This window comes from Ursus maritimus, unplaced genomic scaffold, assembly GCF_017311325.1.
Source record: "Ursus maritimus isolate PB19 unplaced genomic scaffold, ASM1731132v1 scaffold_28, whole genome shotgun sequence".
Taxonomy (NCBI): Eukaryota; Metazoa; Chordata; class Mammalia; order Carnivora; family Ursidae; genus Ursus; species Ursus maritimus.
The window spans coordinates 14903560-14916885 of NW_024425341.1; the positions used below are offsets into that span (position 1 = coordinate 14903560).

General features: G+C 43.4%; 1 protein-coding gene across 1 annotated transcript in view; it reads right to left on the bottom strand.

Moving 5' to 3' along the window:
• The window catches only part of PDGFRL (platelet derived growth factor receptor like), a 59095-nt gene extending 56247 nt beyond the window's left edge, over window positions 1-2848 (bottom strand). The window contains exon 1 of the mRNA XM_008710897.2: window positions 2635-2848. Coding sequence (XP_008709119.2) covers window positions 2635-2833 — 199 coding nt within the window. The 5' untranslated portion in view covers window positions 2834-2848. The remainder of the gene's footprint in view (window positions 1-2634) is intronic.
• Between the last annotated feature and the right edge of the window lie 10478 nt (window positions 2849-13326).

Here is a 13326-nt window from a genome sequence, read left to right on the forward strand (position 1 = left end):
ATTCTTCTTTCGTTATAAGGATTTCTGAACTAATTTTTATACTCCTTTTCCAAGGAATACATTGAAACACAAAAATGCTACAGAATCTTGGTTGAAACCTCATTGGCCGTGTCTCCCTCCCTGCGTCCTTAGAGATGCGGCTGCTTTCCCCATGTATCACAATAAATCTTTACAGTCTTCCCAGAGAGAGAACCTTCCACGGGATACAAAATAAGCCCACGAGAGACTGAAGAGCACATTAACATTGACCAAAGGTCTGGGGTAAATTCAACAAAACAGTAACAAATCCATGTTTATGGATATATCAATTAAATATTATATATTAAAACTAAGTATTTATGTAAATGGAAAATTGTTAAGAGCCTACGATTTTATACGTTTTTATGTAAAAACAGCAGCACCACATGAAGAAACACAGTGGCACGTATTCTACACAAATGCTGACAATCCCACGCTGTACACCATGCCGGACTCGAAGGGGGACCTTGGGCTGTTCATTAACGGTCTTCATGCCTCATTATCACGCCACCTGAGTAGTAGGTGCCCTTCCAGCTCCCACTCTTCGTGACAAGGGATAACACTACTTTCAAAAATGTCAACAAAGCGTTTCAGATTTAGGCAAGGCAAACTTCACTGGGGTAGAGCAGATTAGAGCCAATATGTGCTTGCAGGGCAGCCTCCTACTATTAGAAGACCTTTTCTAGAAATGATCAGAAAAGCAAAAGGCAGTGGCATGAGCTGAGCCCCGGGCCTTGTGTCTGCAGTGTGTGCTTTGGGGTGAACAGGCTGCAGCATATTCCAACCTGCCCATCAGAGGTCGGCGCTGGAAGGGCTTCTGTATATGCCGCTCTCTTTGGCTGGTTCCTGGCCCAGCCAGCCCCATGATCACTCCAAACGGGAAAAAAACCAAAACAAGCAAGAAACAAAAAACCCACTCTTAATGGGTTTAGGAAAACAGTTACATAATTTAATGAAGCAGATTTACTTTTCTAATTATGGATTCAGTATTGTCTTGATAACTAGTCTACATACACTTTTAAAAACAAAGCCACAGTACTATTATCACACCTCAAATGTATCATTTATTATAAAATATCCTTTGTGCTCAACTTTCTCTGTCTTGTAAAGCTTTATTGTTTATATGAATTACATTTGACTTAAACAGATGCTAACTGATTCAGGCAGGTGTTTGCAATCATCCTCATGGTCTGGACATATATTGGCTGGGAAAGATCTGGAAGGCAGTGCATGGGGCTGTCTCCTGACCCTCAGAGGGAGGCATCCTGAGTGAACTGGTTAACCAAGCAAGTGGGCTATTTTAAGTTATTTTGTCTGGCCATCTCCTGCCCTATTCAAAAAAAAAAAAAAAAAAAAAGTTACCAGATTCTGTATTTCCGGCACTTGAGCAGTGACATACAGGGACCTGCCAGGAGCCTTTTAGTAGTGCATTTTATAATGTGACCTCATACCAGCCGCTCTCTGGGCAGAGGACCCGTTGCTCCTGGGGCAGAAGCATTGCCTACACTTGATTCAGCAAGTCTCTAGGCTGGAGAGTCCTCAGCTCAGCTTCAAGCCCCACAACCATCTTGGACTTTGCAAACTAGAATGTGGTTTTGGGGGGCAAATGCTTCCAGTTTCATGGTAAAATACAGGAACTGCTCAGGATTGAGTGGTGGATAAAATGTGAGCCAGGTTGAGGTGGCTCCAGAGTGAGATTGCATAACAGCAAAAGCTGCTTTCAAGCAAAACTAAGCAAAAATCCTGGCTGTAGCTGAGGAATTCCAAGGGAGGTTCCAGGATACCAGGATGGACCCAGGTGCCAAATGTACTGTACAAATAAATAACACTGAATAATGGAGCCAACCAAACGCTAAAGTCCTATATAAACATAGGTATAGATACAACAACAACAACACACACACACACACACACAAATAAAGCCTGACCTTGTGGTTGCAGGTCTAAACAACAGAGTGAGCCCCGGAAAGGCACACACTCAAAACAATAAAAAGGCACAAGGGCATCCATATGCTGTACAAAAATGCATTTTCTTCATCTTTCCCCCAATCAGTTAAGTGTTAACAGGTTTTTTATTAGGTAGGTCTTGGGGGAGTCAAGCCCAAGGCGGTATACGAAACAAATCAAGGACTGAGGCTGGCAGGAGGACGAGGACACTTCAAATTTTGCCAAAGAATCAGCCATTGCCTTGCTTGGGTGGCAGCCGCCCTCAGAAGCGGAGATCCGGGGAGAGCGCGCGCACGCAGAGGTGGCGGCGAGCCACCGCTCCCAGCTCCCGCCGCCACCTCCCAGAAAGACACGTTGACACTGGGGGCTGGACCAGGCGCTGGCAGGGGATGCTCGGTTTGCCCGCCAAAGCTTTCTGGGAGCGCTGGGGCGGTCCTAGTGGGAACCCTAAGGGAAGGGGTAGTGGCCACTATTCCCAGGGGAGCCCCGGGGAGGTGGAGAGGAGGTAAGAAGAGGCAGGTGCACGCGGCAGGGCCAAGGGCAACCCTTGGAAGGTCAAAAGTTATGGAAAGAGCTGGCTGGAGGACTGTCGGCTGCGGGAGGACCCTGGTTGGGGATCGAGGCTAAATGAAGGCACACACTGGGTTGTCCCCGCCCAGGGTCACTCACCTTCCCCGAGCGCTTCGTGCACGAGCAGAAGACCAAGCAGCAGCCAAACCTTCATCTTCAGGGCAAAGGGCTCGCGGGCAGAGGTGCTGGGACCACGGAGCACCCGACAGCACAGGGCAGGGGCGCAGGGGGAGGCGGCGGGCGAGGGGCGTGTCGGGGCGGGCGTCTGGGACGCCACAGCCGGAGGATTCGGTTTCATGAGGTGGAAACCAGTTTGGGGGAAAAGTTGAGTTTTTTCCTTTTCTTTTTTTAAATTCTGTGTAATGTGACCTCTCCTGCCCCCTGGCGGAGCAGTGGAGAGAGGCGCTTTCTCATGCGCGGAGAGGAAAGGGCAAGATGTCAATTACAACCATTCCTTGAATTTCTCCACCTGGGCGGTTCACCAAGGTCACTGACTTCAACGAGGCCCCGTGTAATCCTGCAGGTACTGATGGGGTCATATTTAACCATAATTATCCAAATGTCACCAGCACTCTCAGGCAGAGCCGTAATGCTCTGTAAAAAGTGCCCTCTAAGTATTTCTGTATGTTCCCAGGTCCGCCACTTGCGCTCACTAACAAGACCATTGCCCTCAGCGGTTTTCGCTGTTCCTCTGTGTCTGGCCAGAGATGGGCTCTGCAAGCAGCTCTGCCCTGCTGGGCACGGGGATCTCCCCTGCCGCTGAGATGTTAGAACCCTGGGCTCCCAAATGGGGAAGCTGGCCTTCCATCAGAAGGACCCACAGCAGGCCAGCTCCTTCTTCAGTACTCCGGCAGAAGTTTTGGAGAAATGACTCGGGCCTTTTTATTCAGAAGTCCCATTGCCACGCAATACGTGCCCTCCTTATTACCCATCACCAGCCTATCCCATTCCCCCACCCCCTCCCCTCTGAAGCCCTCAGTTTGTTTCTCAGAGTCCAGAGTCTCTCATGCTTCATTCCCCCTTCTGATTACCCACAGAAGGAAAAAAAAAGTCCCATTGCCCTGCACGACACTCAGGTGTGCGGGAGGGACTGCCAGAAAACAGTTCCAAGGAACAGCATCAGTGCCTCTGGTTCTCCAACACATAGAAACACGTCTTTCCTTCTGAGTCAACATCAGCACTCTGGGCTTCTTTTTACATTCTCCCAGGAGGCTCCTCTGTTCTAGCAAACTCTTCCCCAGCCCCTTCAGGTTAGAAAACCCAGAGCATGGACCCTTCTGTATGCTTACCAAAGTGTGATGAGGAGGTAATTCGAAGGAAATGTAAATAGTTGTGCAAACCAAAATATCATTAAATGCTACATGGTGTAATGTATGTACTAATGGTGGCAAAGTTCAGAGAGGTGAAAAATCAGTGCAGGTTGGAGTGATGCGAAATCACAGCCAGGGCTCGACTTTGGTGAGCAAAGGAGGAAGTGGAGGGGGCAGGAGTGCATCCTTTCTGACTCCTTGGCTTGTGGTCAGGAAAGCGTGGGCCAAGACACAAAGCAAGACCTGGCCGGGTAGTGCTGACTGGCCAGGCTGGAACGGTAGCTTCGCCTAGGGTAATGTGGGAAGGAGACTGAAGCAATAGTCGGGTGCTGTGGGGGCTGTGGCGGGGTGGAGGATTTAGCGTTAATGTGCCCGTCCACACAGATGGTCATAGGTTTCTGAGCTTGAGACTCCTAGGATCAAAGCAGCTTGCAGGTACATGCCCCCAGGCGAGGAGTAGGGTCTGGACCTCTAGCCCACTTCAAACATTACTATTCAAGTGAGCTTGATTCAAAATAACAGCACCAAAGGCAAGAAGTTCAGCACAAACCAGGGCTAATCAGCCACTTCACGCCAGAGGAACCAAGAATTCCACCTACCGTCACCAGCTCTGCTTTTCCTGGGAATACGAGAGACCAGGTTTCAGGTCCTGACGCCGCCATGAACTCTCAACTCTCCCTCAATTCCTTTCACCTCTCTAGATTTAAGCTCTCTCCGTGGTAGAGGGAGGGAACTAGAGGATTATTTCCACATGTGTTTACAAGGTGTGTCGTATTATGAAGGCGGAGACCCCAGTGCTATTGTAGAGTGGATACTAGTGGGAAGACAAGCCTTTGAACCACCAGATGGGATGTGTCGCCTTCTGGGGAGCACACGCAGGAGTGCTACATCGCCTGTGCTGCCCCCACTGAGCTCCCTTCTCATTCTGACCCCACGACGTTGCCAGCTTCGCTCTTACCTAGTGTTGGAGCCTGGGTTCAGTCTACACCTCTTCTCCCCACTCCCCGCGGTTGCCAGGTCTACCTGCTGACTGCATCAAGGCCACCCCTCTTTGCTGTCATCCTTCGCTCCACAGTCTCCTAGTTGGTCTCCCTGCCCCTCCTTCTTGCACCCCAACAATTCCAATAATTACATCTACCTGCAAATGATACTCTAAAAACCTAACCCAATTGAAACTCTTCAAAAGCCCTCCGGCAAGGCTGGGACTCCCAGGTTCATGGCCCTGCTGGCCTCTCCAGCTGCCTCTCTTGGTGCCACTCTCTGTCATGCCCTCCTCACTAACAGCACACTGCCCGTACCCACCCCCAGCCGTCAGGTAGATCCTGCTTCTGTGGCTCCCTCCGCCCCAAATAGCCGCCTCCCCTGTTATACCACCTGCCTGCCCTCTCACCACGCCCCAAATCCTGGCTTCCATTGCCCTCCAAGACTTGGCTCAGATCTTGCCTCCTCCCAGCTGGGCTTAGCCCTTCTCTGGTAATGAAAACTTCTATCATAGCATTTAGAACAAAAGGCAGAGTTTAGCTGTGAATCTGGTTATGCTTCTTTCTGTTGCACTGTTCTATGAGTTCGAAGGTAGGAATTGTGTCTTATTACATTTTGTATTCCACCACCAGTTTCTGGAAAGTAATAATAATTTGTTAGAAACTTACATCTGTTCCAGGCAGTGTGTAACCACCGTTTCTTGTTGATCCGATCGACAAGCCTTAAGGTAGGCTGTATTGTTAGCATTGTCCCCATTTTGTAGGTGAGGGCACCCAAAGTTAAACTTGGAGCTAAGTCATAATCCAGGTTTTGCCTGACTCCCAAATCTGTGGGTCTACCCCCTCACTCTACTGGTTAAAATGAGCTGCTGAAATCACTACGAATAAAAGCTGTCAAACAAGGCCTGCCTGACCTATAAACTGGAGAGGCCACTAATTGTCTCTCTTAAGCTCCTGAGACTTGTGACTTGCCTCAATGTCGTGCAAGATGGCGAGGCAGCCAGGTGAGTGGAATTGCACACCATTCCATGGAGACAGGAAACACACACTCTGCTTCCCCTTTTGTAGGAGCTGGAAGAGTAGGTGGCCGCCATAAAAGCTGCCATTAGAAGAACAAAGCTGTACTTTTAATGAATTGTTAAAAAGCCGAATGCAGACTGGAATGCAGGTTGAGGATTCCCTGGGAGCCTCAGAGTCGAGGAGAGTCCAGCTTCACACGGGAGCTCTTTCCACCAGCCCCCTCGGGTTGTTGACGAGGAAGAGCGACCAGATGGCCCCACACCGGAAGAGAACTGGCCTTAACGAAGAGCTGCGCTCAGTTGCTCCACCTGTGTTTTCTTTTATTTAAAGGAATTTTTTTCAGAATTATTCAATTAACCCACTTAAAGATACTTAAAACCTCCACAGAATTATATAGGAAGGAAAATGATAAGCATAATAATAACAACTTTTCATATCCCCTATGCTTCCTGCTAGTATTCCAGAGGCAACATGCACCCTGGCTTCATTGTTGTCCTGTTGGTAACTAGTTTGGTTGTTTAAAAAATTCTTTTACAGAAAATACTGCAGTAACTATTGTGATCCAAATATCTTGATGCTCATAAATATTTTCTAAGATAGATACCTAAAAGTGAAATTATTCAGCCAAAGGTCATAACATTCCAAATTTTTGGTGAATGCTGCCAATTCAACTAAGCTGTCCCTGTTGACAGCCAATTCTGCTCTCCTCTGGAGCAGCCCCTCCCCCAGTCATGCTATTCAATATTTACAACCTGGAGGGTCTCATTATGCTCTTTCTTAAGAAGAGATTTTATTTACTTATTACTTATTTGAGAGAGAGAGAGCACGAATGGGGTGGGGAGTAGGTGGGGACACACAGGAAGAAGGAGAAGCAAGCTCCCTGCGGAGCCCGAGGGGCTCTCTCCCAGGATCCCAGGGATCATGACCTGAGCCAAAGGCAGACGCTTAACCAGCTGACTCACCCAGGCGCCCCTCATTATGCTCTTTTAATTCCCATTCCTTTTGTTACTATTGAGAATAAGCATTTTATCATGTTTTTATTAGCCACTTGTATTTGCCATTTTGAAAATTTAGTCACTTTTATTATTGTCTTACAGTAGTAGAATCTTAATATATTGTAGCTAGTAAGCTCGTGGGCATTATACATATTGCAGACATTTTCTTCTAATCCTTCACTGGTGTTTTAGTTTTGCTAATGGTGCCTTTCTTCAAACAATTACAACCAATGTTTACACAATTACATTTTCAGTAATTTCTTGCATGGCTTCTGGGTTTTATATCTCCTTAGGTAGGTCTTCTCTGCCTCCAATTATCCAAATACTTTCTATTTTCACCTAAAACTTTCATAATTTTGTTGTCATATTTGGTCTTTAAACCCATCTATAATTTTTTCTTTTTGGTTGTATCACAAGTTAGAAATCAAATATTATGTGTTTCCAGTTGGATGGTCAGTGTCACATTATTTTTGTTAAATGATTCATCCTTTTTCCATCTTTTTGACTAGACTTTTAGTGTGTATTAAATCACATACATACATGGGTCTGTTCTGTTCTATTCCATTGATCTCTTTATTTATACCTATAGAAATACTAGTCTGCTTTAATCAGTACTGATTTTTAGTATGTTTTGTCATTTGTTTTGACCCCCATCATTGTTCTTCTGTCAATTATCACTGTACATTTTCTCTTCCAGATGAAGTTTGGAATCAGCTTGTCAATCTCCATAAAAACTTTATTGTGTTTTGATGATGATTGCATTGAATTCATGTTTGGGGGAAGAATGGTCATCTTTACAATATTGAGTCTTCCCATCCCGGAATGTTATAATATTAGCTTTCAACTTTTTCAAGTCTACTTTTATATCCCCATTCTATTTCAAAATTGGTTAATGCTGGTATTAGGATAACAATTTTAGAATTCTGCTTTCCCAGGTTTATTTTGTATCAAATACTCTTTAGCTAAATGTTGTCTACCTAAGTGTGTGTGTGTGTAACTACATAGTTAACACTTACTTAGTTATATTCACATAGTTATATTTTTTCCATGTAAGTCTTGCTTGTTAATAACAAGCAATAATAATGAGCAAGGCTTACTTCTTGTTTTTGCTTGCTTATTTGTTTTGCTGTTACAAGTAATTTCCCCCCGGTAACTTGTCAAATTGGTTAACTGGTACATCGAAAATAATTTTGGAATTCTGCTTTCACAGCCTCTCCTATATCACATATACTTTAGATAAATTTAGGTATCTAAACTTACCTGAAGTCTGTGTTAACGGGCTGAACTCTGTTCCCTCCTCCTTCCCAAATTTAAGTGTTGAAGTTCTAACCTCCAGTACTTCAGAATGGGACCGTATTTGGAAATATGGTCTTTAAAGAGGTGATTAAATTAAAATGCGATCATTAGGGTGAGTCCTAAACCAACCTCACTGGTACTCTGCCAAGAGTAAACATAGACCCAGGCGCAGAGGGGAGACCATGTGAAGATACCAGAAGACAACCACCTACAAACCCAGGACAGAGGCTCAGAAGAAACCAACCCTGTCAACACCTTGATCTCAGACTTCTAGCTTCCAGAGCTGTGAGAAAATACATTTCTCTTGCTTAAACCATGAGTGTGCATTACTTCATTATGACAGCCCTAGGGAACAAATACTCTCTTAGGATGGGAGCAAAAGTTACAAGAAATACAGGGGCTTTTCCAAGACATGTAGCTGCGTAATCACGAGCTTGTTATCCTTGAATGAGACAATCTCAAGATGACTGAATTTGAAAAAGAAAACTGCCCAAAGTGTATTTTTTATGGGTTGTATTTCGCTATAAAAACCCATTTGCTTCTTCTCTAGGGTGAGAAAGAATTATTACTAGAATCTCTGTTTTCCTTGGTCTTTTCCAGTCTTCCTTCAACAATTGCTGGAATATCGGCCAATCAAAATAAGTATTTTTCTTACAGCTCCAAGTCAAATACAACTTGAAGCCTGGTTTTGTAAGGCACGATTAATTTTTGTGTGTTTGTATCTGATCACCTTGCTGGTGGACCTCTTATTAGTCCTCATAGCTTTCCGCTGATTTTCGGGGGTTTTAGATAAATGATCATAGTACCTGCAACACCCACTTTTTCATTCTTGATTAGCTGCTGCCTGTCTGCTCCCTCCACCTCATTGCACAACAGCCTTTAATGTTGGTCATCCACTGACCCCAACCTCATGAAGCACAGAGTGCCTTGGGGATGGGACAAATTGGGAGTCCAAGCCTTCCTTGAACTGTCCGGTATTTCCTGATGTAGGGAGAGGAGAGGCTGAAAACACAGCAATGGCCTCTTAAAAAAGGAGAGGCTGAAAACACAGCAATGGCCTCTTAAAAATAGTGTCCAGGTAACCAGTGCCACCCTTGGGAGGAAACAGCATTACTTGAGGGACTGTGCCTTACTGCCTGTCTCTGAAGAGCAAGGACAACAGTCCCTCACAAATGTGTGGCCTCACAAATGACAAGCCGGAGAAAAAAGAGGAGTAGCAGAAGGGACGAGCAAAAATCAGGAAATGGAAGAGAGAAGTGAGTGGGATCGGGGGTGGGGAGTAGGCTACCCCTGGAGATTCAGGTCTAGAGAAACATCTTTCTTCCCAGTTGTCTTTAAAAGCACAATTGCTGCACATGTGTGTCTCATGGATGCAGAATCAGCAATCCCTGCAGGTTACCAAAGGCGGAAGTGAAAGGTCAGCACTTCCATTACGATTTCTGTGTTTGTGAGCTACTTTGTCTGAGATGTTTTATGGGATGAAATGAATCACTTTTTCCACACAGATGGGGACTTCTCAGTACACTCTCTTAGCAGTCCATGAGCTGGAGCCCTTCACCTGAAAAGCAAGCCTATCTGTGGCCTTCTTTAAAGGACGCTAGGAGATGGTGTTCTTATCGCTGGGGTTTCAGGCTCGACCCACAGCCCAGACACAGTCCCTGGGGGATCACTGCCTTCATGTGACCACATGGTACCAGGACAGTCACTGGCCACCGAAATCTAGTAACAATCCTTATAGCCAACAATCAGATAAATTAAGTTTTAGGCTTCTGCTTGGTAAATGTTTTGCTATTTTAGCTTGGTTTTCAATGCTGGCTAAACTGATACTACTAGTTTTCTTAATTCAACATGGGGTTCCCTCCAATTTACTAAAATCAATGGGAATTGAGTATATACACAAAGACGTTTCAAAATAACGAACTAATTCCAGAGATTTGAAATTTTAGGTAACGTTGAGCCATGTCAGAAACCTCGGACTCCTTCCTCCAGGTGAGGGGTTAAAGAGGGTTGAAGTTGGTAGCATTTCTTCGTTATGTGATAAAAAATGTGTTAGTTGTGCATAACTGATCACCAATTATTAGAGGCCATGATTTGGTAAGGGGAAAATTGAGAAAGGAGCTTCTTGTTGATAAAAGAGACAGTTGAGGTGGTAGGATCTCGGATGCGTGGTCCTGGGATGGCATGCTTCGGGATCAAGAGCTATTTTTTAGGATATGCCATGTGGATTGAGGGTGCGTGAAAACATGTCTTTTATCTTAGAGGACTTGGTAGTCCCCATGTAGTCCCTAGGCTGCCAGTGAATATTTTTGATATTATAATCATTTTGGTTTAGATTGTACCACATTTCTGAGCTTGAAAATGTTCCCCAATTTTTTTAAAGAGAAGCGTGAGATGTATACTTTGGGTACGTGTGATACATATGCATACTGTATTATTACAAGTCGTATTACAATTTATTTAAAAAGTACATGGTCACATTAGAAAGCCTGTTTTACAGTGGTTGAAAGCAGCAATAGTTTTTATTACAATTCTAAAAAATAATCCAACTTTGTAAGTAAAAAGGAACTCTGATTATCATTTAAAACATTTAAATTCGAAATTACCCACTAAACAGAAAATCTTTACATTCAGACAAGTCCAATGTATCTGTTGGCCTTTACAGACATAGAATTTCTGTAGGGGTTTGGGCCCTATCAACAGTTTCTATTAAGTACAAGGACAATAAAATAGAGCAAGAACACAATGGGGCAGCCCTAGGAGACACCGAAGATGAAGAGCCCGTTAACCAGGCCTGGGCCAGAGAGCCCCACCCTGTTGGCAATACAAGCTCTCTACCAGCTGCGCTCGGGCCCATGCACTTTCTACTACAAGGGTCAGTGCCCATACGGGGGTCGCAGTGGGCCAGACCCTATGGTACCAGTTCCAGGAAGCAGCCATCCTTTCCACAAGTCATAGAAGTTCCTTATCATTGACCCTTGATGTGTCCCTGGGATATTCTGAAATTAAGGACCCCAAACTCCTACCTTGCATGTGAAGCCTTTCATTTCATATCCCACTGTCATTCCAAGACTCCACTCAACAAGGGAAGCTACGGATGCTTATACTTTGCAGGCTGCCCGATCCTAGAACCAGCCCGGGCTCTTGGTCATGATCCCCATGGGGCACCAGTGGTCACAGAAGGTCCTTTAAGGCCAGAGAATATGGCAGTGGTTTCAGCCATGGTGAATAAAAGCCCGGTATATTATTTGCAGCCAATAGGTTGCCAATCGTGTTGACACATAAGAAAATGCACTTGAGATCAGTAAGACCAAACTGTGTACATATAAACAATAATGAATGTTACAAAAACCAACAACCACAAAAACAGAGCAGGCCTCTCAAAATCCAGAAACCAGAAATTCATTTAAAAGCATTTAAATATAATTATACAAAGAGAAAAAAAAAATCTCAGCTAAACAACAAAGTCAACAACCTTATTTCCAAATCTACATGGCTAAAAAAATGACCTGTGCTGAACTTTGGTACTTTTTCCCTTGATATTTTAGAACATGTGAGAGAACGTAAGTAGAAAATGTACAGAGAAGGCACTAGCAAAAAAAAAAAAAAAAAAAAGTTAATACCCCTCTCCCCAAAATTCATGCTCATCCTGTGAATTTCAATACTCCATGATGTTCACTCTAAACTTGATCCTTTAAAATTCTGTGGAAATGGTAGTTTGGCTGTTAACTTACAGTTTCTTGAAGCACATCAGGAGAAAATCAGGCAGAGAACACCATGAGCAACATCACGAGGGCTGGAATCTTGTCACAACGTTATCATGTGCTTTGTACTCTCACAACATGCCCTGATTTACGAAGACAGAGGCCCAACCCGCTCCTCTGGCATTATCAGAACTGGAGGGCAATAGTTTTCCTTATTCTCCCTGCCAAGCATTCAAATTAGTTTAGACAAGAACGTGGTAAGTAGGAAGTCTGATTCAAAATAGGTTTAACAACTACCTGTGAATACCCAGGACTTAGCAACTATTTTGGCTAATTTTTAAAATAAAAAAAAAAGTTTAAAAAATCTTTTATTCAGAAAATTAAAGAGAGGCTTTTGAATTTTAAAGGAAAATAATTCTGCAAGAGATATTTTCTTCTAACTACGATTGGTTATAGTAAAGTTTTAAATATATCAACGCTAGTTTTTCTTCAATGTATATATCCTAAATGATGTTTTTGGTGTTACGAAGTTTTCTTGATGTTTCTCTCTGGAGGACAATGTGAGTAAGCACTAATCTGTATTTCAGTATTTATCAAACGTCGTAAGTTTTCTCATAAATAGGGTTTGAACTTGAATTTGTGTAGCTACCTTTCTAAATGTAGGGTAGGCAGGGCCTTTCTATGGTTATTCACAAATCATCTTTTCCCTTTTTTGAAGAGTATAAAATAAAGGTGCTCTGATAGGAAGTTTCTCATGGAAAATATTAAGAAAACGTATTTCCTACTGTAAGAAAGAAAAGTAACTTAAACTGTTTTTACTCAATCACAATGAAGAGAATGTGGGGTATGCATTTTTTTTTCATTTCTGGAGAGGAGTTTATAGAAGTGTGATTGATTACTGGTCAAATCTCTACAAAAACATTTCGGTAATCCTAAGAAAGTAAAAGCAATATTTTGTCCCAAAGGTTATGCATTCAGATATAGGAACAGGGAGGTGGTAAAAGAGCTGGTGGAACTGGCTTTTACTAATAAACACAGAGCAAGACAGAGATGTCAGAAAAGGTGCAAGTAAACAGAAAAACCCTAACACCTCCTACCCCTACTCCATTTCAGATTATAAAGCACCCGTTACAATGTACTAGAGTTTACTGATTCCACATTAGATACATTATAAATATATCTTTCTTAAAGAATCTATAGAAAATATCATACATATAAAATTGCTGTATATTGCAAAACAGTTTAAAACCTAAAAATTTTGTATAAGCATACCTATCAATATAAAATATTATGTTTTTTCCACATCAATTGGGTTTTTTTAATCCATACGATGGTATCATTTCCAAAGCCCACCATAAACCCAACTGACTTATATACTATTTGAAATACACAGACATATACATATATATATACACACACTCATACAGAGATATGAGCACACATTTGAGTCTTCACAGAAAAAAAAAAAAGCACAGTCACCGACAAAGCA